Source organism: Populus alba, chromosome 16 (genome assembly GCF_005239225.2).
Source record: "Populus alba chromosome 16, ASM523922v2, whole genome shotgun sequence".
NCBI lineage: Eukaryota > Viridiplantae > Streptophyta > Magnoliopsida > Malpighiales > Salicaceae > Populus > Populus alba.
This window is the reverse complement of record NC_133299.1, coordinates 11,153,202-11,181,194: the sequence shown is the minus strand read 5'-3', so window position 1 is coordinate 11,181,194 and position 27,993 is coordinate 11,153,202. Positions and strand designations below refer to the sequence as shown.

The 27,993-nt window shown below is 33.6% G+C and overlaps 3 protein-coding genes and 1 pseudogene across 3 annotated transcripts; 2 read left to right on the top strand and 2 right to left on the bottom strand.

The window, feature by feature from the left end:
• Nucleotides 1–966: 966 nt before the first annotated feature.
• Nucleotides 967–2,966, bottom strand: LOC118044970 (uncharacterized). Its single transcript, XM_035053439.2, has 3 exons — nt 2,683–2,966; nt 2,372–2,501; nt 967–2,007 (listed from the first exon to the last, which is right to left on the bottom strand). The coding sequence occupies exons 1-3, from the start codon at nt 2,816–2,818 to the stop codon at nt 1,275–1,277; spliced, it is 999 nt and encodes a 332-aa protein (XP_034909330.1). The 5' UTR covers nt 2,819–2,966; the 3' UTR covers nt 967–1,274.
• An 11,413-nt stretch (nt 2,967–14,379) lies between these two features.
• On the top strand, nt 14,380–17,149 carry LOC118044962 (uncharacterized). The gene is made up of 6 exons (XM_035053427.2): nt 14,380–14,850; nt 16,048–16,145; nt 16,252–16,323; nt 16,419–16,543; nt 16,641–16,713; nt 16,891–17,149. The coding sequence occupies exons 1-6, from the start codon at nt 14,541–14,543 to the stop codon at nt 16,993–16,995; spliced, it is 783 nt and encodes a 260-aa protein (XP_034909318.1). The 5' UTR covers nt 14,380–14,540; the 3' UTR covers nt 16,996–17,149.
• Nucleotides 17,150–19,628: 2,479 nt separating this feature from the next.
• LOC118045011 (uncharacterized) lies at nt 19,629–21,906 on the bottom strand (annotated as a pseudogene).
• A 2,425-nt stretch (nt 21,907–24,331) lies between these two features.
• Nucleotides 24,332–25,587, top strand: LOC118045010 (expansin-A4). Its single transcript, XM_035053488.1, has 3 exons — nt 24,332–24,563; nt 24,866–25,184; nt 25,278–25,587. The coding sequence occupies exons 1-3, from the start codon at nt 24,332–24,334 to the stop codon at nt 25,585–25,587; spliced, it is 861 nt and encodes a 286-aa protein (XP_034909379.1).
• Nucleotides 25,588–27,993: the final 2,406 nt, after the last annotated feature.

Genomic DNA, 27,993 nt, shown 5'->3' with positions numbered 1-27,993 from the left:
TACATCGTTACATGGCATGATAGTTCACCAATAAGTTGTTATTGTTGCATAAAAGGGGAAAAAAGAAGAAAAAAGCTATAGATGCACATATGATTACCTAAAGAAGTGTGCAGACTGAACTGTCTCAACACTCGGTGGTTCTGTAGGTGCCACAACTTTTGACCTTTTAAACTCCATCGGAAAAGACATTCCAAGAAAATCCTTCCCATTTGCTTCAAAGACAATTTGATTTTGAACTTAAATAATGCCCGTAGCTGGCAAACTCCATTAGTCCAATCTCTTACATGAGAAGCAAACAAAATGGTGGAGAGGTCAATGCATTCATCTTTCAACTTTGGCTTTCTGCTTTTCTTGGAAAAACATTAAAATACATAAACCATCTTGTCTTAAACCAACCCAAGAGGTATCATTATCCTGATATCATTTATTTTTGGACTGCCTCCCTACGAGGATTCTCTGTTACTGGATGTGACCTCGATTGTTTACTCTTTAAATCTTCTCCAAGTTGAATTTGTTTATCATTTATTCATTTTCTAGTCAGTTTTTTCCCACTTCATCCTCGCACAAGTCCAATCGAAGGGTTATCAATAATAGAGGCACGGTTCCCATGTGTCACTCATCTGAACCATCTTCTGCATCGTGTGTGTTTTTTTTATATAAAAAAAGTAATGAAAACTTTGTTCTCAAATCATGTCTGTGGACCTTTGATATAATTGGTCACAACCCGTGAAAAAAAACCAAGATGAAATTAACAAGCCATGCATCTCTGAAGTCTATTCTGGCGTTATGCCTGCATTGCATGATATAATAAGGTTGAGTTCATATATTAACATACTTGTTGAGGAAGACTGGGATTAGGATTGGCATCAAAATCTTTTTAAAAACCTCCTGCTTGACTAGATTCAAAAATCTTCAATGAAAATTAAATCCTTAAACGACTGCATATTTAAACAAAATAGAGGAATATACAAAAATAAGCGATTTCAGTGTCTGATCTTCAACTTTTATTCTTGAAAGATGATATTCATGGCTTCTATAGTTTCCCTAACATTTATTGCTGAATGTTGCCGTTAACTGTACTAACATAGATAACATCATTTCCAAAAAAGAAATGCACAAAGGAAACTTTTTAGCACGTACTGTCAAAAAGGTTTTCCATAAAAAAAAAAAAAGAAGAAAAGAAGCCCTCCACAAACTGATGAGCCTGAAGTCTGAATCTTTGAATCCCTTCCTTCCTTACCTTCAAATCTTGTGGTTTTCACTCACGGTCAGCATCAGTAGTACATGGCCTTTTCCGCTGTCTTGTTTTCATCAAACAAAAAGTTATTACAACTGCTAGTGCTAATAAGTTGTTTTATCTCCTCTAGACTATAGTCTAATGGATTCTCTCCCCATAACCCAATTGGCTTCCCAGTCCACCCATTAAGTACACCATGACCAGCAACACCACTTGAAAACATCAACTTTTGGCCGTCTTCAACCCCATTGTGTAGATAATTTTGCAAGCCCACCTGTCCAGTGTTGTTATTTGCACCATCACCATGTTCATACTCCTCTTTGACATGGCTCATCTGATTGCTCCAACTTCCGTCAGAAGAACTGCAGCTGGCTTCACCTCCAAACATTATGAGATTATCTTTCACTTGATAATTTTGCATAGATCCCACAAAGGTTTCTTGGGGTTGTAGCATAGAAGCAGTAGTGAAAGAGTTATTGCTCAAAGGACTTGATGAAAACGAAATTGGTTCAGTGAAAGACCTAGCCAGGGTGTAATTATAACTGTTGCTGCTGCATGTGAATGAAGGTGATGATGACAGGGGAGTGGATGGTGAAGACGGCAATGATGTAGCGTGAAGGAGAGATGAGAAATGAGCAGCTTGCTGAGGTTTTCTCAGAGCATCAGGATTAATCGAACCCATAATTAGTTTCTTCTTGAGCTTGGTGTTCCAGTAGTTTTTTATATCGTTATCCGTCCTGCCTGGCAACTGAGCTGCTATTATTGACCACCTGCATTTTGATGTGAACAAGTTATGTAAGAAGAAATGAAAGTGAATTCTGATCTTTAAAGAGTAGCTCAGCACTCTTAATAAGAAATGTAAGCTTAGCATGGATGGATAGACTTCATATAATTATATAATTATCCAAAATTGGCATATTCTGGGAGCATGCACTTGTTTCTTGAGGTTTCACTTTTTTGCCAGAATTGTAGATACACTCGTACAATTCGTTGATGTTATTCCCTCCATGTCTTAGATAGGAAAAGGAGTCATACAAGACTACAAACAATCAATTTCAGTAAGGATGACAAAATATGTGAGAGAAACACATAATTTTGGAGTGAGATTTCTGGAAAAGAAAACTGAGAGAATACCTGCTTCCAATGTTGGCATATAGGCTGCAGATTATCCTATCTTCATCATCAGAGAACTCCCCATGTTTAATGTTGGGTCTGAGATAGTTTAGCCATCTTAATCTGCAGCTTTTCCCACATCTTTTAAGACCTGAAAAACAAATCCCAGAGATTGTAAACGAAACATAACTGGAAATGACAGAAAAGGAAGAGCACTGAAACCTTAAGATCACTTTTCATGGAGTGCGAGTCGTTTCCATTAAAATAATCTTACAGGTCAACTACTCAGAAACCACTAACTAAAAGGAAGAGGAAAAGGTGTTTATGCTTACCAGCCTTTTGTGGAAGAGCAATCCAATTCCCTCCTGTCCCGTGTTTCGCCATGTACTCCTTCAGCTTTGCGTCTTCTTCAGGCGACCAGGGCCCTCTCTTCACTTTGGCCTTGTCACAGCAAGGAGCCCTTCCCATCTTTCTCTCTCCCTCTTCTTCCGAGAAACCAACAAGTTGAGTCAAAACAGAGAGGCCTGATGAGTGCGGTTCCTAACTTTCTTTGACAGGCTTGGTTTTCTGAACAATCAGGGAGAAGATTGGTTGCATTTATGGAGAGAGAGCACAAGTCAAGAAAGACTAGTCTAATTTCAATAATCATTTTTCTATGACTCCTGTTTGTTGATTAGCCAAGAGAACTTTCCATCATAAACAAATCAGCAACAGGGTCCTTCCATGTCTACCCTTGCTTGGTCTCCCTTCCAACTTCAGTCACACTGTAAGAATCCAAAGTCTGCTCAACTAATAGAGAGAAATATTAGTAATATAATTACTGAAGATGACGTCCTAGTTTTCCAAATTAGAGGCCAAGTCATAGGGTGAGGTATCAATTGCTAAGCATCTACGTATATCTTCTTCTTCTTCTTCGCTACACGTATGGTATATCACGTATAAAATAACAAACACGTATGTAAATACGGGGGCGTTTTAGGACTAATAATTGCTTGAAGGATGTAAAAAAACAAAATGCATGGCGACCGCCAATCTGCACATACAGTTTTGCCGCAAGCCAACAGAAAACAGGTATAAAAAGATGGTAGTATTCAACTCACTGTCAGATCAAGGCCAGTGTTGTGATTCTCTAGTCAAAAGAAGACAAGTGATATTGTGATTATATTAGCTACCTCCAGTTAGATTTGCGAAGCCACTAGCACTTCGCGTTCAGACAGCGTGGTATGGAATCCTCTCTCTTTGCATGCGGTAGCATTCAGTAGTACCTTTGTAAATATTGATTGATTATTTTACATTTGAACCACCCATGATACAGTCAAAATCAAACCATCTTTAAGTATTTATTAGCGAATTTACCCGCGCTCCTTAGATTAAAAGTTAATTTTTATGCTATGATACGAAGTTAAAAAAAAAAAAAAAATTAGGTCTGTCAATGTTATCTTGAATTGTCAAAATAATACCTCCCTTTCCTTTTAATGATTATCTTTCACCCACCTATCTCTTTAGAAGGTAACTTTTTTTCTTATCAATAATTACCTATCGAATTTCTTGCTAATATGTCTCCTCATAGAAAGTCAACAATTTTCTTTAATCACTTGCGAGTTTCAACCTTTTCCACCAATAACATAACATATGACAATCAACAATTTATTTTTTCAAATTACCTAAAAGGAAAAAAATTATTCTCCTTTATTATTCCACTTTTCATAAGGTAAACTCATGTGATTAAGGTGTATAAATATATTAAGTCACTAAATAAATAGACAAGTTTATCTAAGAAATCACAAAAGAACATGAGTTCATACAAGAACAAACATACACTTGTCTACACTGTTCATGCTACATCTCTTTATTGTATATTATTTCCCTTCTACATTTACTAACTTAAGCATTAGAGGGCTCTCTATTTTATTAGGGCTCTTGTTTTTATAAAAAAAGTGGAACGACCATGTCTAGTCACCCTGTCATATAAAAAAAGAACCCTCTCTTTTTAACGTCGTAAATAAATAAAATAAAACAAAAAAGAATATACAAGTGTTGTTAACAAGTGCATTTAATAAGATAAATCAATAATTATACACACTAATAAATGTTTAAAAGAGTTGTTAACAATAATTAAAGATTCAATAAGAAAACTGAGAGATGGATACAAATTAAAAGATCTGATCTCGTGTAATGGGGAGTCACTCAAATTTTTTTAATGATATGTCGATATTTTTTAAAGAAAAGTAATCATTTTAATTCTATTGAAACAAAATAATTTGCTACTATAATCCCTCCTTTTCTTATTAATCTTTTTTTAATAAAAAAAATTAAACATTTTTGTTATATGTTCTTTATTTAATAAAAAACAAAAAACAATTAGAATAAATATAAAAAAATTGTACAATTTAAAATAAGGTTAAAAAAACATATTTCTAATTAAAACTCTCTATCTTATTAATGCACCTTTTTTTTTTTCAAGTACTTGTGTTTTAGACAACACCTCATCATAATCATAAAAGCAAGTTTATATTTTTTTTATTAAAAAAATAATACCATGATAATTTTGATGTGAAAGTATTTAAAATTTAAAAATAATACACAGCTTGCATGTGATGCGATGAACATTTTGAATGTGTTATCAAACTCAGTTTACCTTGGAAGGTTAACCTAGAGAACCCCTGACCCATTCCTTGCCTAGCCTGTTTTTCAAATTAAATAGGGCTGAGTTAACATGATGTGACCTGGTAACTTGTTGGGTCCAAACATGACTAGGTCAACCCGATCAGAATCCGATCTGATTTAAAAAATAATTAAGATAACATCATTTGAGTTTTTTAAATATGGAGATGAAATTTTTTTAGAATGACCCAGATCAACCTGAAATAACCAGTTGAACCCTCTATCCAAGTCATGAATCTGATTGGATTTAATAACTTTGTTTTTTGAAACATTATTTATTTAATTATACAATAATACAAATAGAAAGCGACCAAATAAAATCTTATAAGAAAATAAAAAAACAATCATGAAGGGTTTTACAAAATGAATGCATGCTATAGAAAATTACTATAATCTTATTTAGAAACAATGTAAAACTTGAATGGTATTTTATAAAACACTATCCAAAATATATTTTAGATTAATTTATTTTAACAAATGTCAATTAAAATTGAAGACTGGGTCCAATTTCAAATTAAATTGGGCTAGAGATAACCTTATGTGACCTATTTAACATACCAATGTAGTTGTAAAATTCGGACTAGCCTAATGGGTCATCTTGAGATGCGGCTAACAACCCAGATCGGTCTAGGTTAAAAAAAAAAGAAAAAAGAAAAAAAACTCGACTAACATAGTCAAAAGTTTGGGTTGACCTACTAACTTGATTTACTCGAGTTGAACCTAGTCAAAACTCGCCCTCAACCCATTAAACTTTTTTAAAAGCAAAACAATTTTGGTCAATACCATGTTGATTTGATCCTTTTCTAAATGTTTTTTAAGGTATACTCGGGTTATACCCCAGGTTAAGGTTTTCTAAACATGACTTTGTTAAGACCAAGATTACTTTTTAAAAAATAAATTTATAATAAATTAGTTTTAACTTTTAAAAAACAAATATTGTGACGATAGTATTTTAAATCGACCTAGGCCATGTATTCAGGTAAGTTTAATAATTTTGTTTTTTCAAAAAAAATTATTTAATTAAACGATAATAAAAATAAATATGCATGAAAGTGACCAAATAAAACTAAAAAAAAAAAAACATCATGAAAAGCTATACAAAAAAAGTGTTTTCTAATATTATAAAAAGAATGCTATAATTTTATTTGAAAACAACGTAAGAATTGAATGATACTTAATAAAAAAATATTCAAAACATATTTTTAATTCATTCATTTTAATAAAATCCAATCAAAATTTAAGAAAAAAAATAAAAAAAAAAACAATGAAGGAAAAAAAAGGAGGTTAGGCACCTCGGCTTGGGTGAGTTAGCATACCTAGCCTAGGAAAAGAAGGCTAGGCATAGATGGGTTTGCAAGGCTAGACCCACATCTTTGACTATTTTTTTTTAATTTTAATTGGCGGAGGACGCATCGTCACCTATTGTTTAAAAAATAACCTCTATTCTCTTTATAATTTAAACAAAAATTAACCAAATCAAAAAATATTTCAATACTTTGATTTACTTTTTTTTTAGACACTGTGAAAGGAAAAAACACAATGAAAACACCTAAAAAAAAAAAAAAAACCTTATAAGCCTTTGTAAACCTATTTTTAACCACAAAACAACCTTTTATCTCTCATAAAAGCATATAATAACTGAATTAAAAAAATTAATGACCTCAATTTACTTTTTATTCGGTATTGTGAGAGGGGGAAACCACCTCCATTAAACTCCCCTAAAAAACTCTATTTATTGACAACAAGATCATTGTTTTTGGTGGTCGGAATGTCGACAATCGGTAACTTTTTCTTTTCTTAATTTTTTTTTGATGATTTTCTCTCTCATCTCTTAACTTTCAAGGACTAAAACATAAAAAAAATAAAATTTTTTACCTAAATGTGAAATTAGATAAACTAAAAGTATAGGGAGCAAATTGTAAATTTTCTTGCAAATATGAAAATGGGATCTACTTTGTTTTGTTGATTAACTTTGATCCTTATTCTTTAATTTCTATTTGTTACAACTGATACATTTGGTTTTGAAAAATTAGTCTTCAATTCAATCACAAGAAATTTCTAAACACTTTCTGTGCATGAGAAAATACAAATGTAAAGAAATCTCAACCTACAAAACCATTATAATATATGTTGGGAGGATGAAGTTGTAATTAAAAAGTTTGAGGATTAAAATGTAAATAAAAATTGAGGTTAAAAAATCTTTAAACACTTTGTTTACATGAGAAAATACAAATATAAAGAAATATCCACCTACAAAACTATTATGGTATAATTTGGAAGGATGAAATTATAATTAAAAAAGTTTGAGATAAAAAAAAGTTGATGACCACTGTTTACATTAGCAATAATCACCAACCCCACACGTATTTACTATATGTAGTAATAGTTAATAGGGTTAATGGAAGTCCAAAACTATAACTTTTCAAAATCTTTAAATGGCTATTATATGCTTTATATGTCTGGAACATTAAAACATGAAGAGACAATAAGGTTATTCAAAACAATAATATTAAAAAAGACTAATATACATGATGTGAATGTATTAACATAAAAGCAAGGAATGACATGATTATATAGAAATAACCAAATCAAGAGGGAAAATGTTTTTTTTTTTTTTTTTTTTAAGAATATCTTCATGATTCCTGTAATATTTCCTCCTTTTTTCAATAGTTTTTTTCCACTATAAGAAGCATGGTTCATTGAATAAAAAGTGAAAGAAATTCAAAGAAAAATATTTGTGGTAACTATCAATGAAGCTAAACTTTATTTTCATAGAATGTTAATTACTGCAAAAATAAATAAATAAATTGGCAAAAAAGGTTTACATAGAATAATCAACGAAATGATTGATAACATCATAAAAAGAAGACAAAAATCTTATTTGAAATAAAATGTTAAATTGATTGGTATCTAGTGTAGGAAATAAAATCAATCAAAGAGGGGGGCTTTGAATTTGTTAAGAGTGAAAATTTCTTTTGAGCATAATTTTAAGTTATTCTATTCAATGCAGCCTTACATAAATTAGTATATTTGTTTCAAAAATCAATCATCGGTATAGGATATGCACTCAATAGAAAAGAAAGGAAAGAAAAGAGTAGAAATTACACACAATACTTTTTCTCGGTTCCCATCAAATTGGAGGTAGTACTCTAGTCCTCAGGGATGGCCTTGAGATTTTCACTACTTAATGGATTTATGTGTTTGATTTTACAAAGCTTCTATTCTTGCAATCTTGCAAGTTCAACCTATATGTTTGATTCTTGACTCAAATCTTTTTATTAACATCAATAGTTTTGCATTTTTTTTTCTGTATTACTCTGGTTCTGTCATTGAGTGGTTTTCATAAGCATATGTTGTGTGTTATATGCACTGTTTTCTAGCCATTGATAATCTCCATGATTCTTGCTTTGATAATCTTGAATGCTTTAATCTAGTTTGCCACACAAGTATTCTTACTAATCATCAAGGAAACTGATTTTTCTCCATGATTCTTGGTTTCTGGGCATATTGGTGTCTCTATAGCTTGGCATGTGCTACTCTTATTATTATTTTTATTTTTTTGTGGACTAGGGATGGTAGTATAGACTTTGAATGCTAATATGGACTAGGGTTGGTAGTAAATCTTCCATGGTCATTTGCATGGGTTTTCAACAAAATTAAGCTGTACAAGTCACATTTTAATTTCTCCTGCAAAACTTGTAAAATTATCAGTAATCATCTTATGATTTGTAATCATCAAAATCATAGGGACTACATGAAAGAGTGCTTGCTAACATCATTGAAAAGTATGATAATCTCATTAGAAAAAATAAATTTCTAAGCCATTTTATTTAAATGAAGTCTAAGAAGAAGAAAAAAAAACCAGAGAGCTAGACTCTGGCCCAAAGTAAAATTAAGTAGGTGTGCAGGGGGCTATAAAGCCAGGCCCACATGTCCGGTCCATTATTTTGTTTATTTATGTAAATGACAGTGTCATATACCTAACTCGTGTTTTTAAAAAAAAATAACAAATAACACATTGCTTATACTAGCAAACGCATGTTGTCCTTGGTTCAATGTTGGGCACTGGAGGTAATCGACAAGTTAGGTTTTTGACTTTTTGAATATAAACCTCATTTACATCATATTCTCATCTACAAACACATGAAACATCCTAAAGGTTTGAATAAACCTATTTATGGTTATTAATTAGCAAAAATCAGTCAAAAAAAAAAAATCAACATGTATCAAAAAACTTTCTGAGCCTAGATTTGTCTTGATAGGGAAAAAATATCACAATAGAATTCCTCTTGATTAATGAAACATGTTGAAAGCGAAATTGGCTTTTTTCATCATGAAAATTGTATCAACTAACAATTTTCTCTCTCTCTGTCTTTTTTTTTAATTTTAAACAATTCTCTCCTTTTTTTCTCAAATTAGAAACTAAAAAATTACAAGAATAAAATTTGAGATCAAAACTAAAATTTCAAAAGCGATCACTGCTTTGCATTTATCACTTTTATCATCTTTCTTTAGATCATGTTTTCCTATAACAAATAAAGAGCAATCTGTTGTTAATTTGATAACGAAAGAATGGAATCCGAAAGCTAATTTTTTTTTTTTTAAAGTGACTACTTAAATTTACAGTGAATGTAGGCATTTGCAGTGTATATTTCCCACTAGATATCTTAATACTTCGGACACTGATGAGACGCCTATCATGGAGAAAAATTTAGTCGAAGGACTAGATGCAATCAATCATAGTGCTGATAGAGCAACAGGTCAATGTTTGTTTCTTTTGTCCATGCTTGGATTTTCGTGTTAAGTTCCATTGTTGTTGATAGATAGCTTCACATAATCTAGAAGGCCAGGATGAGAAGGTGAAGTATAGTTCCTTGTCAACCAAAGTTCCTGTCGTCAAGAGCCATTCTGGAAATATATATAGATTTTGATCCAGAAAACAAATTTAGTGGACAAATTTGCATGCCTATAGAGTTGCCAGTTGATTTGTCATTGGAGGAGAAGGCTTTGTAAGATGAAAAGTTTCAGACCGTAGTAGAAGAAAGATTGGTGTCATCACCCTTGAGTACTCTTGAACAGCAGGATGCGGAGGTTAAATGTTTGATTGAAGATATTTCCTTGTCAGCACCACTATATGACGTGGTACAGCAAGATGAAGAGGTTTTAAGCATGGTCAAACACAATTTTCCTTGTCAGCTAAAGTTTCCAATGCAGATAGCAACCTTGGTGTCTTGAATGTGTGTCCAGATCTCAACTCCGATGATGATACTTCCATGGCTGTAGAAACTTCAGCAAAGTTCTACTTGGAGGAAAAGGTCAAATATGATTCAAGTCAGGATGAGAGGGTCAGCTTTGGGGCAGTAGAAATGCCTTTGTTGAGCGGGGTTTGAGTCACAATATTATCCCAGGGTAAGAAATGTTCCAGGTCTTGTTGATGACAATTATGGTTGCATGTCATCCAATTCATCATTGGAGGAAAAGGTGGCAGAGTTCATTCGAAATGGAAAATCGGACGCCATCGAAGGTAAGTTGATTGAATTATCTTACCCTCTTTTCACTTCAGTTATTACTATTGGCCTCTATGGAAGAAGGACAGAAAAAGTGATGGTTCTGGCATGCATAAAGGTGTTCAGTGTAGTACTAAATATATTTGTAAGGAGTTGATGAAATGGGTTTGAAAGAATTGTAAGTATGTTTCAGTTTTCTGGTGTCTGGAACCTATAAGCGGAAAACCACCCTGAAATTTGGTGTTCTTCAGCATGCATGTTGCTGGGTGTAAAAGCAGTACTGTGGGATTTCGACTAGTTAAATTATGAGCTTTCATGTGGGAGATGCTCCCTTTATTATCTGTTGTCTAAAGAAACATGTTTGCCCAGTTGAATTATTGATTAAGAAATTTTCAAATTGCTAAATGGCTATCCTACAGTGAGGCTAGAGACGCAGTTGAGTCCCTCAAGCTGTTTGAAGCTTGTCTCAATATGAGCTTGTTTAAGCTCATTTATCAAGGTTATTGAGTCAAGCTCATTTCCAAGAAGAAGCTGAGCTTGAGAAAGTTGAGTTCAACATATTTATTTATTATGAAGGAAGAAAGCTCGTCTTATTTAGGGTCATGTATCGGTCTTGGTTCATTTATTATGAAGGAAGAAAGCTTTTGAGCCTGTAAATTTTGTAAAGAATATTGATTTTTTTGGAGTAAATTTACAAGCACTCTTTTGTGATTATTTTTAGTGGAGCTCAGACCAAACTTGTGGCTAACAAAAATTAAAAGAGAAGCTTCAGTTCCCTGCCTTTGGCTGCTCACAAACATGATCTGGGTTTGAACTTTCCAAAAGGTTAGTTGAGCTAACCATATCCTCATGAAAGCTTGGATGGACTTGGATCATCAACTCATTTGCAGCCCCCAGTGAGGGTTTTGTTACTTGTGGGATTTTACTGGGATATTATAGTTTCTTCTGTAACCAAATTCTCTTCTGTGCATCTGATCGTCAAAATTCATGTAGTTATATTGATGCATTCAGCACTTCGACTTCACATTAATGGCGTGTGGACTGTCATCTATGTTCCTCTGTTCATATATATTTGGCTGTTGATGATCAGGTAATGTCTATGGTTTGTCACATGGAAGTGGTAGTGGAGAAAGCAAGGGAATTAGAGAACCAGAAAAAATGACTGAATTTCATTCGAAGATCTTAACTGAAGGGAACCAGAAAAGGTTCCTGTTAGCTGCTGATTATTGCATTAACTGCTGGGATAAAAAATGAAGTTTTGTGATGTACTCATTTTTCTCTTAGATCTCTTTCACCATTTACTTTTATGTAGGAATTAATCGCCAGCTGAAAGTCTAGCCAGTGCTGATGTTGATCAGGATTTGGATGTCAAGGTCATCATATAATTTATAAAGCATGGAGCTAATCATTTGAAATTGTGTTGCTGCTTATTTCTGGGTAATGTTATACTGAGGTGATATAATGATATAAATCTAGAACTCACGAAGAACATACTTTCTGCAGGAAAACTTCCTAAATGATTAAATACTTCTTTGATTCCCAATATATTTGGATCCACCCTGATTCTACCAACAATGCGAGAGATAAGGTAGAAAAATATTAGGCTCCAGTAGACCACAAAATCATGAACAATTTTATAATCCTTGTAAAACATATCATACATGAACTATTACCTGTTATTTCCACGAGTGAGGATGTGACTTGACAGGTTGAGATCCAGTATTGTGGAATGGTGAACTGGTGGAGGTGGCAGGTAGCTTCAATGGTTGGCATCGCTGGATTAGATTGGATCCTCAGCCATCCTCTAGCATCTGAGATAATTTTGGTTCAAGGTTTTCAAATATACTCTTCTTTTATGTATTGCATACATGTTCAGTCATAATTTTCAGGCGACTAAATTATGCTCTTCTGTCGCGATTCAACATTTTATATTGAGTTACATCGGTGTTTTTCCTCTGGTGTTTCTGTTAATCTGCTGCTTACTTGGAACGTGACATGAAGTTTGAAGATCATTCCATTTCAAATTGAGTCCCCAAATATTCATTTTGGCTCTTGTGGGCGCCATTGTTGAATAATGCTGGCATCCATCAAGGTTGCAGGCACTATAAAATTGATAGAACATGAGCTTTTACAGTTACAGAGTGTAGCTTGGAAAGGTGAATATGGGAGCATGAACAGTCTGGAAACATCAATTAGGGGGTTCCTGTCTTTTCAAATTGGGAATCAAGGGGATTCCCCCCTCCCATACTATTTCCTTGCTTTATGACAGGCTAAAACAGATTTGTGAAGCTATTATTCGAATTGCATGCTTCCCAACAGAAGCATTTATCAAATGAATGTTCCAAGATTCTCTGTTAGTGCTAACAATATCATTTATGGGAAAGTTATTCTGCTACATGGAAGAAATCTGAGACTTATTATACCTTCCATAAAGATGAAGTCGAAAAGTTGATGCAGCTCTGCTGGTTTATTCTCCATTTCTCTGTTAGTGCCTGTAGGTTTATTCTAGACAGAGGAATATAGCGACGAGGTTTTGGGTAATTGTTTCTTAGGAACAGCAAAATTTGGAGAAGGAATGAGCTTCTAAAGATGCTATTCAAATCTTATTCAGTGAAGTGTTATACCTGTTTTTTGTAATATAAAAGTATTTTTTAAAAATATTTAAATTTTTTTATTTTAAATTAATATTTTTTAAATATTTTCAAATTATTTTGAAGTGTTAGTATCAAAAATAATTTTTAAAATATAAAAAAAATATTATTTTAATATATTTTTAAATAATTTTTTTTTTTAAAATCACAAATACAAGTATATTTGTAATTAAGATTCTCTCGTGTTTGATTTTTGTATTTTCAGTTTGCAGTGACAGTTATTTATTTATTTATTTAATGATTTGATGTAGTACTTGATTGCTTGTATTGATTAGATTATAATTTAAAAAATATTTTCTTAACTTATTCCTATAAAGTAATGAGATTTTTAAAAAAATATTTTATGCTTTTATATTTAGAAATAATATTGAAATCTTGATGAACATTTTGAATTTTAAAAAGTGATTTCAATAAGCCAAGCTATTCAATCACATAACCAAAGAAAAGAAAATAAAATCTATGAGACAATATTTAACTCTATGTAATCCATAAAAAATATAACTTGAGGTTAATATTTAATAAATAAAAAAAATACCATAACGTAACAAAAATAAATAAATCTTCAAATTGTGAAGATTCGAAGAATAAATTAAGATTATTAAATTATAGAATTAATTAAAGTTTAAATTACGTAATCAAATATAAATTTACAGTAATAAGATTATTTTCTAAGGGATGTATGATTATGAAAAAAAAAAAACAAAAACAAAAAGAGTTAACCAATTTTTTTCTATTAAAGGATATACGGTAATGATAAAAAAAAAGTTTTAATAAAAAAATAAAAAAAATACTAAAAAAAAACTTAATGATTAATATGCTACTAGTTCTACACACATACAAGACAAAAGATATTAAAGAAGTCAATATAAGAAATGTTAGAAAAAAAACTTTATTGATAAGATAATTAATATATATATAAATACAATCAAATAATTATTAAAATAAATTACAATATTTAATTATTTAAAATTATTGATTTAATCTTTTTCCTATATTTTGTTTTCACTAATTTTCTATTGTTAATTAATTAGGTTTTGCAAGACACCAAAGGAGGGGAAATAATAAAAAAGGACTGAAATCAAAAGGAAGGGCATTTTTTTTTTTTTTTCGTATTTTTGTGAATGGAGTAGTTGCATGTTGGTGCGACTCAAAAATCCAAAGGAGAGCTTATGGCGACCACGAGCAAAGGGTCCTTCAATGCACAGTCGTGTCTAAAGCCTCACCTTTCTTGCCAATCGCCACTTTCACTCCTCTTTTATCTTTTTCCCCCTCTCCCCAGCCTCTTCACCTCAGTTCCACCAAGAACATCCTCCACTAGCGTCAAAATACACTCTCGTGTTGCTCTTAACTCGAACTCTCTTCACAAAAATGGCTTTGATACTTAATGCTTCCTTCTCCTCTCTTCTTCTCAAGAATTCTTCTCCTCTTCTCTCTTCCTCTTCATTTCCCAATACCTCTGCATCTTTCTTTAGGGTCCCAACCCATGACCCTTCACAATATACGTTGTCTGGTTCTACAAGAAAAATAAGATACTTTTATTCGTGTTTTGAAAAGAAGAGGGAGTTCATTGAAGCTGTTGATGAGAGTGAAGAAGTACAACTTATGGACAAGCCAAAAATGACCCTTTTGTACTCTTTCATTCCTCTGCCTCTGCTATTTACAGCTGCTCTCCCTGGAGGTAAAATTAACACTCTACTACCACTACTACCACCACCACTATCATATACATGCCAGTATTTCTTGGTGAGATTTGTTTGGTTCTATTGATAACTATATATAGATTGCGATAATTTGATCGTAACAGGGTTACATGTGATTCATTCTGCATACACATTTAGATGATGCTTAGCATAATAAGGTAGTTCACATATATAGGATTCAATCTTCTTTATACTAAACCAAAAACTAGATCATAGGATTGAGGTAGTGCACTTGATTTCAGGCAGTAGGCGTTCTCGAGTTAATTTTATTTGATTTCGGAACAATGCCAGTAAGAGCAGTGACAGTTTCTGTTCAAAGGAAAAAAGAGCAGTGATGGTTTCAGAATCTATTCCATATATCAGTTATTGTGAGGAATTAAGGGTAGAGTTCCTTCTTGAACTGAATTCTGGACTGGATTTTCCTTCAACTTGAGTGGGTTTGAGATCATAAATCATGGCAATGAAAAGTTGATCTTCTTTTGGTTGAATTCTTAAGATTGAAAATAAGGCTAATGTTTGTTTAATCATACCAGTTAAACTGATGCATGGTGAGTAATTTTCGATACATTAAATTGCCAAGACTGAGAGCACTAGAGTTTGCATTCTCTCATGACTCACAGATGCTTCAATCACTTTACTGAGGGAAAGACAAAACAACTGAGGTTAGGAAATTAAGTGTAAATATAGGCTAGAACTTGAACCGGTAATCCAGGTAAAAATATATGATTAAATTCAATAGAAATTTCACTTCTGCCCAGTGTGGTATTGGAGCTTAGACCCCTAGAAGGTGTCTTTTTTCTCCTTCTTTGCCTCAGCTTTCATTAATTTTTTCATGGTGATCAATTAGGGAGCGGAGTGGGAGTGCTTTGCTTCCATTTCCACAATCAATCTCAAATGTGCAAGCACTGCATCTCCTTAAAATGGAATTTATATTCAGCCCAAGGTTCTCATGGATCCAAGAACTTCTCATCTAACTGACAGTGTTTGATTTTAGGTCCTTCTTGCTTTACTACACCTTTCCTCGGCTTCTTCTATACATAGTACTGACTGACACTAGCTCATGCTGCATCATTAGGTCTCTATTTAATTATTCCCGAATCATAATAATTTCATTTCTATATTTGTGTCATTTTTAACTTTGAGTATTGACTAGAGGTTGATTATCTGAGTAACAGCTGCGACTGTAAGGTCTCTTTTTGGGCCTTTCGTTGAGCTTGTCAAGTCATTGAATCTTCCTGACTGGCTCGTGCATTGGGGTCATCCTGGAAACATGGTATATAATTCGTCCCTTTTCCATTGTTCCTCAAGCTCATACAAAGGATTTATCTTTTGTTTGCCTTATTTGAGTGTCTTTTCTTCACTTGTAATATATTACTTAGGCTGTCGTGCTCTTTGCCATGGGTGGTTATGGAACATATCTTGGATTTCGAATCCGGTTTTCTGATGATGTGGTAAGATGTTATTGCACAACATTTACTTGAGTGACTAAGACTTTTGATTGTTTTCCTCTTATAATTGATAGCTGAATTGCTTACGATCCCAACAGGAGGAGAAGGCCAAGGCCAAAGACTTGCATCCAAAGCTTCTTGGTGGGATGTTTTTCTTTTTCGCTCTTGGAGCAACTGGTGGAATAACATCTTTATTGACTTCAGACAAAGCTATTTTTGAGAGGTGATCTTAGATTATATGACAATCTGTTTTCCCCCTATCCAAATACAATACACTGTTTCTTTCCTTGGAGAATTGATACCTTAAATTTTGTTTGCAGTCCTCATGCTGTTACAGGTTTGATTGGCCTTGCTCTCTTGACCATGCAAACCATTTTACCAGCACTATTTGAGGTAAAAATACCCAAGTTTTCAACTCCTAACAGATACTGAAAAATGTTGTGACAATAATTCTGAAAATAGGAAAAGGGAGTGACAGTTTATAGCGGCATATCATGAACTTGTTATCTGTCCTTGGTGTTCATGCCAATTATTGGATTCTCACTTTAATCATATAAATGAATGATGCAGGGGAATCCTGGATTGCGAAATATTCATGGAATCTTGGGCAGTGGGATAATGACCCTCTTTCTCTTCCACGCTGTCCTTGGACTTCAACTTGGTCTCAGTTACTAATCCACGCATAGATCCGTAGGACCTTTTGGCAATTCATTTTCCCTTGTTGTGTGTTCTTTCCGGTTCTGGGAAACATGCCTCTCCACTATAAACAAGCAAGTGAAAAATCATAGTGTGACATTTGGTACTATAAAATTTCGTTGATAATTTACAATTTTCATGGAGTTTCCAAGTACAGATACAATTTTTTCATAACCAAACCAAACATTGCCGCTTCTTTTTAATAACAAAATTAGTCGAGTGAATATTGTGATCTTCGACGACACATGTTATCAAATCTATGTTTAAGTGTTTGAAACTTGCAATGGTTATATGGTCAATAATCAATTAGTTGGTTATATATGATATTGTTTTATTTATGTAAGTATATATTTATTATTAATAAAAGTTTAATTTATTTTTAATATTTATATAATATTAAATTAAAGAATTTAGAATAAAGATAAAGGTCACAGGACAAATATACTTTGCAAATGAAATTTTAAAGTTATAATTATGAGATTCCTATTACATCAAAACAGTGTTCTCAAAATGTTTCTAGTCAATACTCTCTTATATACTGGATATTCATTAAAGTCATAAAGATTTATATTATGTTCTTCTCTTTTATGAAAGGAAGCAGTTGTTTTTATAAGCTGGGGTATAAAAAACACCTAGAACTAATATATAGGTGTTTGTCATAAGACAAGTACACTAAACTGACCTGCATCTGCATGATCACCCGTGTCTATAAAAAGGCTCACGTGACGGTTGTATAAGTAATTCTTAGACTTGAGATCACCAAGTCATCTTATATAGATAATGTTATGTTTTAAACTTGTTACATGTTATCTTAATCAAGGTAACAAAAGCAGACATTGGTTATAATATGAACTATATGAAAGTACTTGAGTGATTATGAGAGGAGTCATCATCTTAGGTGAATTTGAAAAAATATTTCATCTATTCTCAAATGGTATATTGACTAAGAAATCCCTTGGCTATGGTGAAATGAGAGCTGAAAAGAGTTTTAATTTTTTTTTTCTTCAAATAATCAATGACTATTATGTAGAGAATAAACATGATTTACCATGACAAACATACTCCATGCTTTAATGTTAAATCAAAACATTATTGATGAAAAAATATTAATTACACTTAGAAATCAATCGCTAAAAGGTTAAGTCAAACCATTAATGAGTTTTCTAATATTTGAGGAATCATGACATGTTATTAGACGATATTGTAGACATAATTTTGAGCACTTGAAATTAGACAAGCATACGTGGACAAATATATGATTTTATTAAATATATGATTGGGTACAATCTCTATCTAAAGTATTCTTTCAAAAGAATAAGACAATCTTCTGATTCTTTTATTGGATTTGATATATAGTGACTTGATTTATTTGAGAAATCCAAGATTTATGCTTTGCAAGAACGCAAATTTTGGTATGTATTGCGAAGCAAGATTTGATAATTTAATGCTTTAAAGAGTACTTGTGATTTGTATTCAAAGTGTTGTTAAAGAAATTTTATGGGGTGTTTAGGCTTGATTCAACAAAACTTTATTTTTTGTAAACTTCAAGTATAGATGAAGGAGAGTTGAGAACTTTTGAGAGAGCTTCTTTACTTGAAGAACTTGTCTTGAAAAAAATTTGTATCTAAGAGAATTCTCTCCTTTTTTTCTAGGTTCAAGCCCTCTATAGAGGTTTGTGGGGGCTCACATGTTGTTTTCCAATATCACCTGGCATGATTTTATTAATTGATCTTTATTGATGGGATCTTGCATTTATAATAAGATATTTTGAATATCTCATCATAAGTGTCAACCTTTCATTGGTAAAAAAATATATGAAAGTTCATTTATTTTTCATGTAATTTATTTCCATTTATTTTATCTTTTCATATAAAAATAAAATAAAAAATACGATGTGGAAAAAATTTAATTAGTAGAATTTTTTTTATTTCTATAGATACATTCTCGGACATGTCTTGAAAATATGATTGTGAGAATTTTATAATTGAACATATTTTTTAAACTAAAAAATTAATTTGATCATACTAAATTTTAACAATATATATATATATATATATATATATATTATGGAAATAAAATATAATTATTAAAATTAAAAATTTATGAATCAATCTTGATTGAAATTTATAATCAAATGATAGAATATCCAATTTAAAACAACAACATATTTTTTAAGAACCAAATAAAATTTATCCTCATGTATAAATGGTAATTAGCAACTTTGACTGGCCCGTGAATTTTTTTTTTTATTAAAAGTAATTACTGTAACATTTTATTTTGAAGATCTTGTTGATTTGAATTTAACGGCGGATTCCGACTAACGGTTAGTATATTCCGAACCGTGCCATCCATCCTTTGTTAATTTCAACCTTTTCCTGAAAGAATTTTCCAGAGAGCAAAATAACTTCTTTACGTAAACAACTTTGCTTAATTGATTTTCTTTCCTGAATTATTTGCTTATTCTGAATTAATTGATTAAATAGAGCAAAGGATCCTCCAGTACTGGTAGCCTGACTTAGCTTAATTGACTACTTTCTTTACTGAATGAATTGTCCAACGTGAATGAATTATTGAGACAGAGAGGAAAACATTTCCAGTACTGGTAGCCGACTTTACTTAATTGAACCCTCTGGAAAATTTTCTTCAACTGGGAAAAAGTTCACAGGCTTTTGATTCTTCTGATGAGTCCACTCATCAGAGTAAGTGGCTATAAAAACCACACTTGTCCCTTCTTCTTTTTTACAGACAGCTCGGGCTCCGATAAGCCAGGCAACCAATCTTAGCAGGCGCGCGTCTGTCTCTTCTTCCTTAGCACCAACAGGTTGCTGCTTCTCAAAGGAATCAGCCATATTATTTCCATTCAATAAGTTGCGATCATTCTGTTTGGTTTTAATAATCCTGATTCCCGTATAGATAGAAGTCTTTCAGGTGAAAGTATTGGTGAAGAGTGGGGCTGACCTTATGTGCACAAAACAAGAAATCAGGAAAGAATTCCTAGGGTGGCTATAAAAGAGCATCACTGTCAGTAAAGCCTCTACCAGTCCTAGCAGGCATGCATAGCTGTTTTTCATTTTTTTTTTTTTTTTTTGAGCATGTAGGTAAACATAATTCTGGGATTTCAATTATTTGTATGGAGCTTTTGGAATTTAATGACTTCAACTGCAGGCAGGCAGTCTCAACTGATAGCTTCTTTGTGTTATCTGGACGTGGATCTCCTCTGAAAACTTCAGGAGCTTCAGTTAGTGAACATGACCGCTTTTCCAACACAATTCCTTTCTCAAAAGCTTGTAGAGTTATTAGCAGAAAGCCACATGCAAATGAAACCAAGCACACGTTGTCAACAGAAATCTGATTTCTTTGGTTTTGGTTTTGGTTTTGGTTTTGGTCTTTGGAGCAGGCGCGGCAGCAATGAAAAAAAAAAGCCCCGCTTTTCTGATCATGAGGCACTATCCTCATACAGCGTTCCAGGTGGAGATCAGAAACTTCCTCAATTAAATCTTTAGTGGCAGCGTTCTCCATCGGTTGAAGCCCATCTTCAGAATTCTCATTTTCACCATTCTCTTGCTCAAGGTCCTTTTTGGTTGGGGCGCTGTAGCTTTTGCCTTCCATTTTCTGACACCAGGCCAACAAACAAGTTGAGGAAGTTCCCTGGAGACGTCAACAAGTTCAACAGACCCTCCTCCACATTTCTGTAGAATCTCAGATACCACAGCCTCATTTTCAACTGGATTCATTGTGCAGGTTGAGTACACCATTCTTCAACCAACTTTGAGCAATGAAATGCTTCGCCAGTCGCCACGCTATCTGAATTTGTAGACTACAGAGCCCATTGCCTATTCCTGGATTCCATTTCCTCCACATATCTAGAGCCTTGCGTGGGGTACCATCACTACAGGGAACATCAGATAACACTCGATCATAAAGAAGTTGACTAATTTATGGTTCGAATTCCATTTCAGAAGCTTTTAGGGCTATTGTTTGTCTGAGCGGCAGTACCCAGGTAAGTGTGGGGCTTCATTATCTGTGACTATCAAGTTAGCAGTGCACTTTTTTTGTTTGGTAGATTAGAAGATTACATCTCTAGACATCCAGATCATTAGCTATAACCATTTCGTCAGGTAGTGATCCTGGTTTTGTTGATTGGTATATAATATCCAGTAACTGGAATGTTTTTGAACCTGGTGCTGCACACATATGATCGAGTACGAAATGATCCCGATGTACATCAAGGAAGAGCGGAGGTACCGTGCTTACAGCCTCCTGTCTGGTGATGTTTCCGATTTCATTTGCTAGCTTTAAGAACTCATGGAACCTCTCAAGGGTTTGGTTCTGCCCTTGCTGCATCCTGGAAAAATTTGAATGCCAAGCAGGATTATCATGGTACCAAGCCAATGGTCTGATAGCCTCCACTTCATCACCATAAGTGATCTCTACTTTAAAAGAATTCATAAAGTCTTTCTCGAGCTGTGATTTGATATCTTCACAAAATTGGCTACTTGAATTGATTCTAAAAGCAGCAGGCAACAGTGTTATAAGAACTTCCACAAAGGTATCCCAATCTGATGGTACTATCACTATCCCTTGCTTCTTGTAGTATTCATCAAAGCCAGGATTTTGAGTTGTAAAAGGCTGCCAATGAGTCTTATTCTCGGAGTTGCTGTTGTTGTTAGGATCAGAAGAGGCACTATATATAGATTTGTGGCATTTCTAGACATTCTCTCTGCCATCAAGAAAATGCTTTCTTTGAGTTCGTGACCTGTTTTCCTCTTTCCTTGTGATAAGTGAAACTGACGTGGTTATTCTTCAAAAAAATAAGAGGATTACTAGAGACCAAACAAAAAGAATAATAAAGACATACCTGGAAGCTCTAGTATGCTTATGGTTTCTCATGCTTTGGAATGCTTTTTAGTTTTTGGCAACATTAACTTATAACTTTTTGTTGAGAATATATACTTTATATAATAGAATTCTTCTTTCTATTAATAAAGTCTATATTTTGCCTTCGCTTACGCCCACCCCGTATATAAAAGAATATGGAGTAGCTTAAATCTGCGTCTGGAATTTAGTATGATAAGCCCATAACGCTTCTCCAATTCTATCATGTCTTAATCATTCTTTGAGTGATATATTCACCACTTGCTTAAAAATATTACATAAGATCTTGTTACAAGCTTCTCCCAAGCCATTAACTAGAGTATTATACATAGAAGAGTTATGTTGTTAGAAACCAAATTATACACACAACTTGTTCATGGTTGTATTGTAGAACTCCTTACCATTATCAGTTATGATATATCTCGATACCCCATGATAGTAGATGATGTTTGTCTGAATGAAGTTTATAATTATCTCTTTCTTAACCTCTTTTAATGTTGTAGCTTCTGCCCATTTTAAAAAGTAATATATTGCGACCAATATGTAACTATGCCTCATAGAGCTTCTTGGTAATGCCTTCAATATTCCTTGAAACAACTGTTAGGTGTAAAGGCTCGGGTGGCTGATGGATCAAATCAGCATGCAATTGACAACTTTGGCATCTTCTAACATAGTTTATGCAATCTTGCACCATTGTAGGCCAGTAGTATCCCATTCTTTTGATTCAAAAGTGAAGTTTGGGACTCGTTTGGTGCGCTCCACAGATCCCCGAGTGTGTTTCTTCTAGTGCTTTTGTAACTTCTTCTTCTTCGAAACAACGTAAAAAGATTTCATCAAAAGAGTATCAATAACGAGTGCCTTTGAAGTATATGAAGCGAGAAGCTCTTCGCCTCACCTTTGTCTTATGGTGTAGGTCTTTAGGTAGCTTACCATGTCTCAAATAGTTGATAAGTGGTTGACACCAATCTTCTTTTTCAATCTCATAGACAAAAATTGCACTCACTTGTTCTTTATCTTTTATGTCATGAGTTATTGGTGGAATGAGCCATTTTTGACATACAAAGACTTTTGTTTTCTCAATATATGATACTATTATTGATGCTAGATTTGCCAAGGGATCAACTTGCTTATTCTCTTTTCATGGTATATGTTCTAAAGTGACACAATCAAGTGATGTCATTACTTTTAGTGCATTACTTATGATATGGGATGAATTCTAGCTTCTTGACGACTTTATAAAGTGAGAGGAATTGTCTAATTACTAATAAGAACCCCTAAAAACTTTAAGGTGAGACATCTTTATATTCACCGTCATTTCCAACCCAAGAATCAAGGCTTGATATTCGGTCATATTATTGGAACAACATTTAGTAAGTGAAAAGGAGAAAAGAGAAGACCTCTTCTTCCGGTGCGATAAATATTACCCCAGCTCCGGCTCTATTTTGTCATGCTACACCATTAAAGAATATATATATATATATAAAAGGCTTTTTAAAGAAAAGAAAAGTTTTTTTTTTTGGGACAAAAACCACACACACAAGAAAACAAGAATTTTTATTTTTTCAATATGGGCAAAAACTAAACACATGCCATGGAGAGAAGAATTGAAGAGTTTCTATTTTTATAATATGGAACAAAGTTTTATGATTAAAATGTCATATTATGCCAACTTCAAGATTAATTTTTAATTCATCTAAAATTGGGTTTAGATATTATGATATTTCATGTTATAGCATCATATTGAGAATATTTTTTATCAAATTTTTAACCAAAATGGATGGATTTATTCTTAATTAGACTTTAAATGTATATAAAAATCATGTCTAAAAGCCATCTAATTTCCAACATGATGTTGTATAGCATCATATTGAGAATATTTTTTATCAAATTTTTAACCAAAATGGATGGATTTATTCTTAATTAGACTTTAAATGTATATAAAAATCATGTCTAAAAGCCATCTAATTTCCAACATGATGTTGTGGTGGTTAATTCCGCTGCCATTGCCAGAGGAAAAAAGATGTTGACAGAATCGGTAATTCCCTAGCCGTTATCCCACTTTTTTCTGCGGTGTTACTTCCTAAACATGGGTGCATGGTACTTGAATCAGGCTGGGAAGGAGAATTAAGGCCTGTGCTCGACAATGGCAAGCAGGAAAACAGGACTGTTACAAGAACAGTTCATATATGCTTCTAAAAAGGGGAAGGCACAGAGCGAATGCCATGCCTCTGCTGGCGGCCTCATCATTCCTTTGGATACTCTCTAATATTTCCTAACCTACGTAGTTAGGCACAACAGACTTGTAAAATCTAGCACTATATATACCTATTGCCCCTCCAAGGATATAGTATAACATCTTTAACATATTTCGAGAGAGAAATTGTATAACAAAGGCTGTGCAAACTTGTTTTTTATCAGATCGTTAACGCCTGCATATATAATGGCATCGCCTTTGAAACCCATGTTAGCAACATTGCTGCTTTTAGCCATTGCCTTTCCTCATTGCCAGGCAAAATCAAAACCTTCCCTCTCAGGGAAACAAGCCATTCACCATGCAATTGGACGACAAGCCCACGACATTGAACTTCCCAAAAGGCATAAACCAAAGTTCCAGTCAGGACCATGGAAGGAAGCTCATGCAACTTTCTATGAAGGAGGCTCAGGAACATTCGGTATCGATGCGCGCCTTCTTTTCCTTTTTTCCATACTGTTTTCTTACATCCTTCGCAAGTGATCGATGATCTTGCTCACCTTACAAAACGACCAAATCCAACTTCCAATATGGTCTTTTCGTTAGCTAAAATCTCATTCAATATTGCGAGGCTTCCTGCCAAGAGCAGTATGATGAGAACATTTTAATTTCTATATTTTCATTAAAAATACATTGTAAGAAAGAAACGAAAAACATCGAGTCCTCGAGCATCTGATGATATTAATTGTAACTAGTGCTCCTGGACTAACTTCTTTTGTACAGGGGGAGCATGCAATTACAAAGATGTTGCGGGCCAAGGATATGGCATGAATACAGCTGCACTGAGCAGTGTTCTGTTCAAAAATGGACAGGCCTGTGGTGCTTGTTTCGAAATCAAGTGTGCTGACAACCCTCAATGGTGCAAGCTAGGGCAGCCATCTCTCATTGTCACTGCAACTGACCATTGCCCACCAAATCCATCTCTCCCGAATGACAATGGAGGCTGGTGCAATGTGCCACGAGAGCATTTCGATGTAGCCAAGCCTGTATTTAGCCAGCTTGCTGAGTACAAGGCCGGCATTATTCCAATCCAATATCGCAGGTCACATGACTTTTTAATCCTTTCCCATTTGGCGAAATTTTACAATTTAAAAGGGTTGGGTTTCTTAATTAAAAGGGTTCGTTTTCCCTGCAGGGTTCCATGCCAGAAGCAAGGAGGTATTCGATTCACTATACTGGGAAATCCCTGGTTCTATCAGGTCATTGTGTGGAATGTAGGGGGAGCTGGAGATGTTGTTCGTGTTCAAGTGAAGGGTGATGACAAGCTTAAGTGGACACAAATGGAAAGAGATTGGGGGACAACTTGGAAAACCAGTGCTATTTTGCTTGGAGAGTCACTGTCCTTCCGTGTTAGTGCAAGCGATGACAGGGACTCGACTTCATGGCATGTTACCCCTAAAAACTGGCAATTTGGGCAGACATACGAGGGCAAGAACTTCAACTAGAAAGCAAGAAATAATTCGGAAGAGAAGATATTTGTGTTCTGATTGCTATAATACATAAGTCTGGCTTTCTGATGTAGAGGGAAACAATGGACAATAAATATTGGCAACATAGAATTCTGCTGAATGGATCACCACATAAAAAAATTAATCTGATATTAATTTGGTAACTAAATATTTTATCCTTAACTAATTTACCTAAATACATGCAAGCTAAATATCTACCTTTATGATAATATCATAATAAGTTTGTAATAAAACGGAACAACATAGCCTAAATTAATAATTTTCTTTTATTAGTTACTTTCCATATTCTTTTTGCACTCAATTTCTAACTTAAGGACATTATTGATGACATCATCTCTACCATTATTGTCATTGTTTATGCTATCATTATCATCATAATTATCATTAAAATAAATAATACAACAACTAACTACTAGGAATTGTTGGCTCTAATACCTACAAACACAAATAAAACAAATACCAGAAAGACAACAAGCACAAACAACACAAAATTACATTGAATAAGGTTATCATAAACAAATCTTAATTCAAAATTTTATTACTGAATATTTTCTCTTTCAAGTAGTATGTTAAAATATAAGCTAAACAACCTCTTTATATTAGTCTTAAGTTTTTTTATACTAGTCCTAAGTTTACCTTGAAGTAGCAAAAATACTAATAAATAATTATAGAATTATTATAATGATTCTTAAACCAAATAGAGAAAATAAAATTGTCAAGCCAATACAGGATTTCATAGTTTTACCGACAGATATAATCCGTCGGTGTAAGATTTAGAATCTGTCGGTAATATTGCATTCCATCGCTAACGATGTCGGTAAAAAAATATATAATGCTCGCCAAAAACAAATTCCCACTGGAAATATACCTACAGCTTTATTCTGTCGGTGATAGTGGTATATCCAATAAATATTTTTCAACTCTCGGTGAAATGCCAACGGACGATATTCTTTTGAAATTCATCGGTACTTGTGGCATTTCCACCACTCTATGTGAAATGCCAACGGACGTTATCCGTTTGTAAAGTCATCGCTGATGGTGGCATTTCCTGTTCTATGTAAAATGCCAACGGATACATTCTGTTTGTAAATCCCTCTGTAGGTATTTTTAAATTTGTTTTTTTTTTAATTATTTAGAATAAATAATATAAAATTATATAAATCAATAGTAAAAAAAAACCAATTATGCAAATAAATTTTTTAAAACATCAAAAAAAAAAAGTTAAATGATATTCATTACAAAATATTATTAGCACAATTGTCACACCCGGACATTGCAGCGACCAATTAAAAATTTAAATCTTGATATGAAAAAAAAACAAATATATGGTATGTTGTTCTTTTAGGGGAAAAAGTCTTTTTTAAGGGGTCACTACCTAGTATTATGGTTATTAGAAACTCTAACTGGTCAACAAAGATTCTATAGTACAAGAGTGGTTACGTGAAAGGGAAGATACTATCACCCCTTAAGTGTCCTACCTGAGACAAGCTGCATTGCTTGTTTTATCTTAAACTTCTAAAGGTTTGTTCATGTATGCTATGATGGTTTGCATTGTTTTTGCTTGTAACGTTCCTGACTCTAGCGTTAGTGAATATTCAATTACGGATTACTTCTAACACTGATGTTGGTAAATATTACGTAGCTGATAAATAAAATAAATTTAATTCAGTATTTTTATTCCTGACTCTGATGTTAGTGAATAAATCAATAAAATATATTTATTTTTATTGCATGCACATATTTTATTTTATTTTTAGGCTGGGTTCGGCTCAGCGCAATCGAGTCACTACCCAGTCAGTGACTCGGTTTGGCTATTGTTGCATGCATGCAACAGTAACAAGGAAATTAACTTAACAAAATAGGGAAAGATGAACTTACTTGGCAAGACTGTGGCTAGAGACGAGGCTTAGGGAGACGGTGCTCACGGTTGACGATTCAACTTGTTATTCACGGTGGAGAAGAAACTTCTCATGACTGAGCAGTTGGTGCACGTTGGCCTTGGGAGCACGATGAGGAGAAAGGGTTACTTATTAGAGTTTTTAGTTTGTTGGAGTTGATGCAGCTCTTCTGCTACTGCTGGTTTGAGCGAAAGAGAGCTTCTAAATGTTGCTTCAATGGAGGCTAGACAGTCAATGGTTGCCATGCTGGAGCCTTACAGTTCTTGTGCATGAAGAAGCTGCACCGTTGGAGGAAGGGAAAAAAAACTACACCACACGAATTTTACTACTGCAGCTGAGTTCTAAGAAAAACTCTTCTCTGTTTTGCAGCTACCTGTGGCTGGAATCATTGGGTCTTCGGGTGCTACTTCTCCGTTGCTCATGGTAGTCAGCTAGGGAAGAAAGAGAAATATTACGGATAAGGAAAGAAGACCATGTGTGGTCA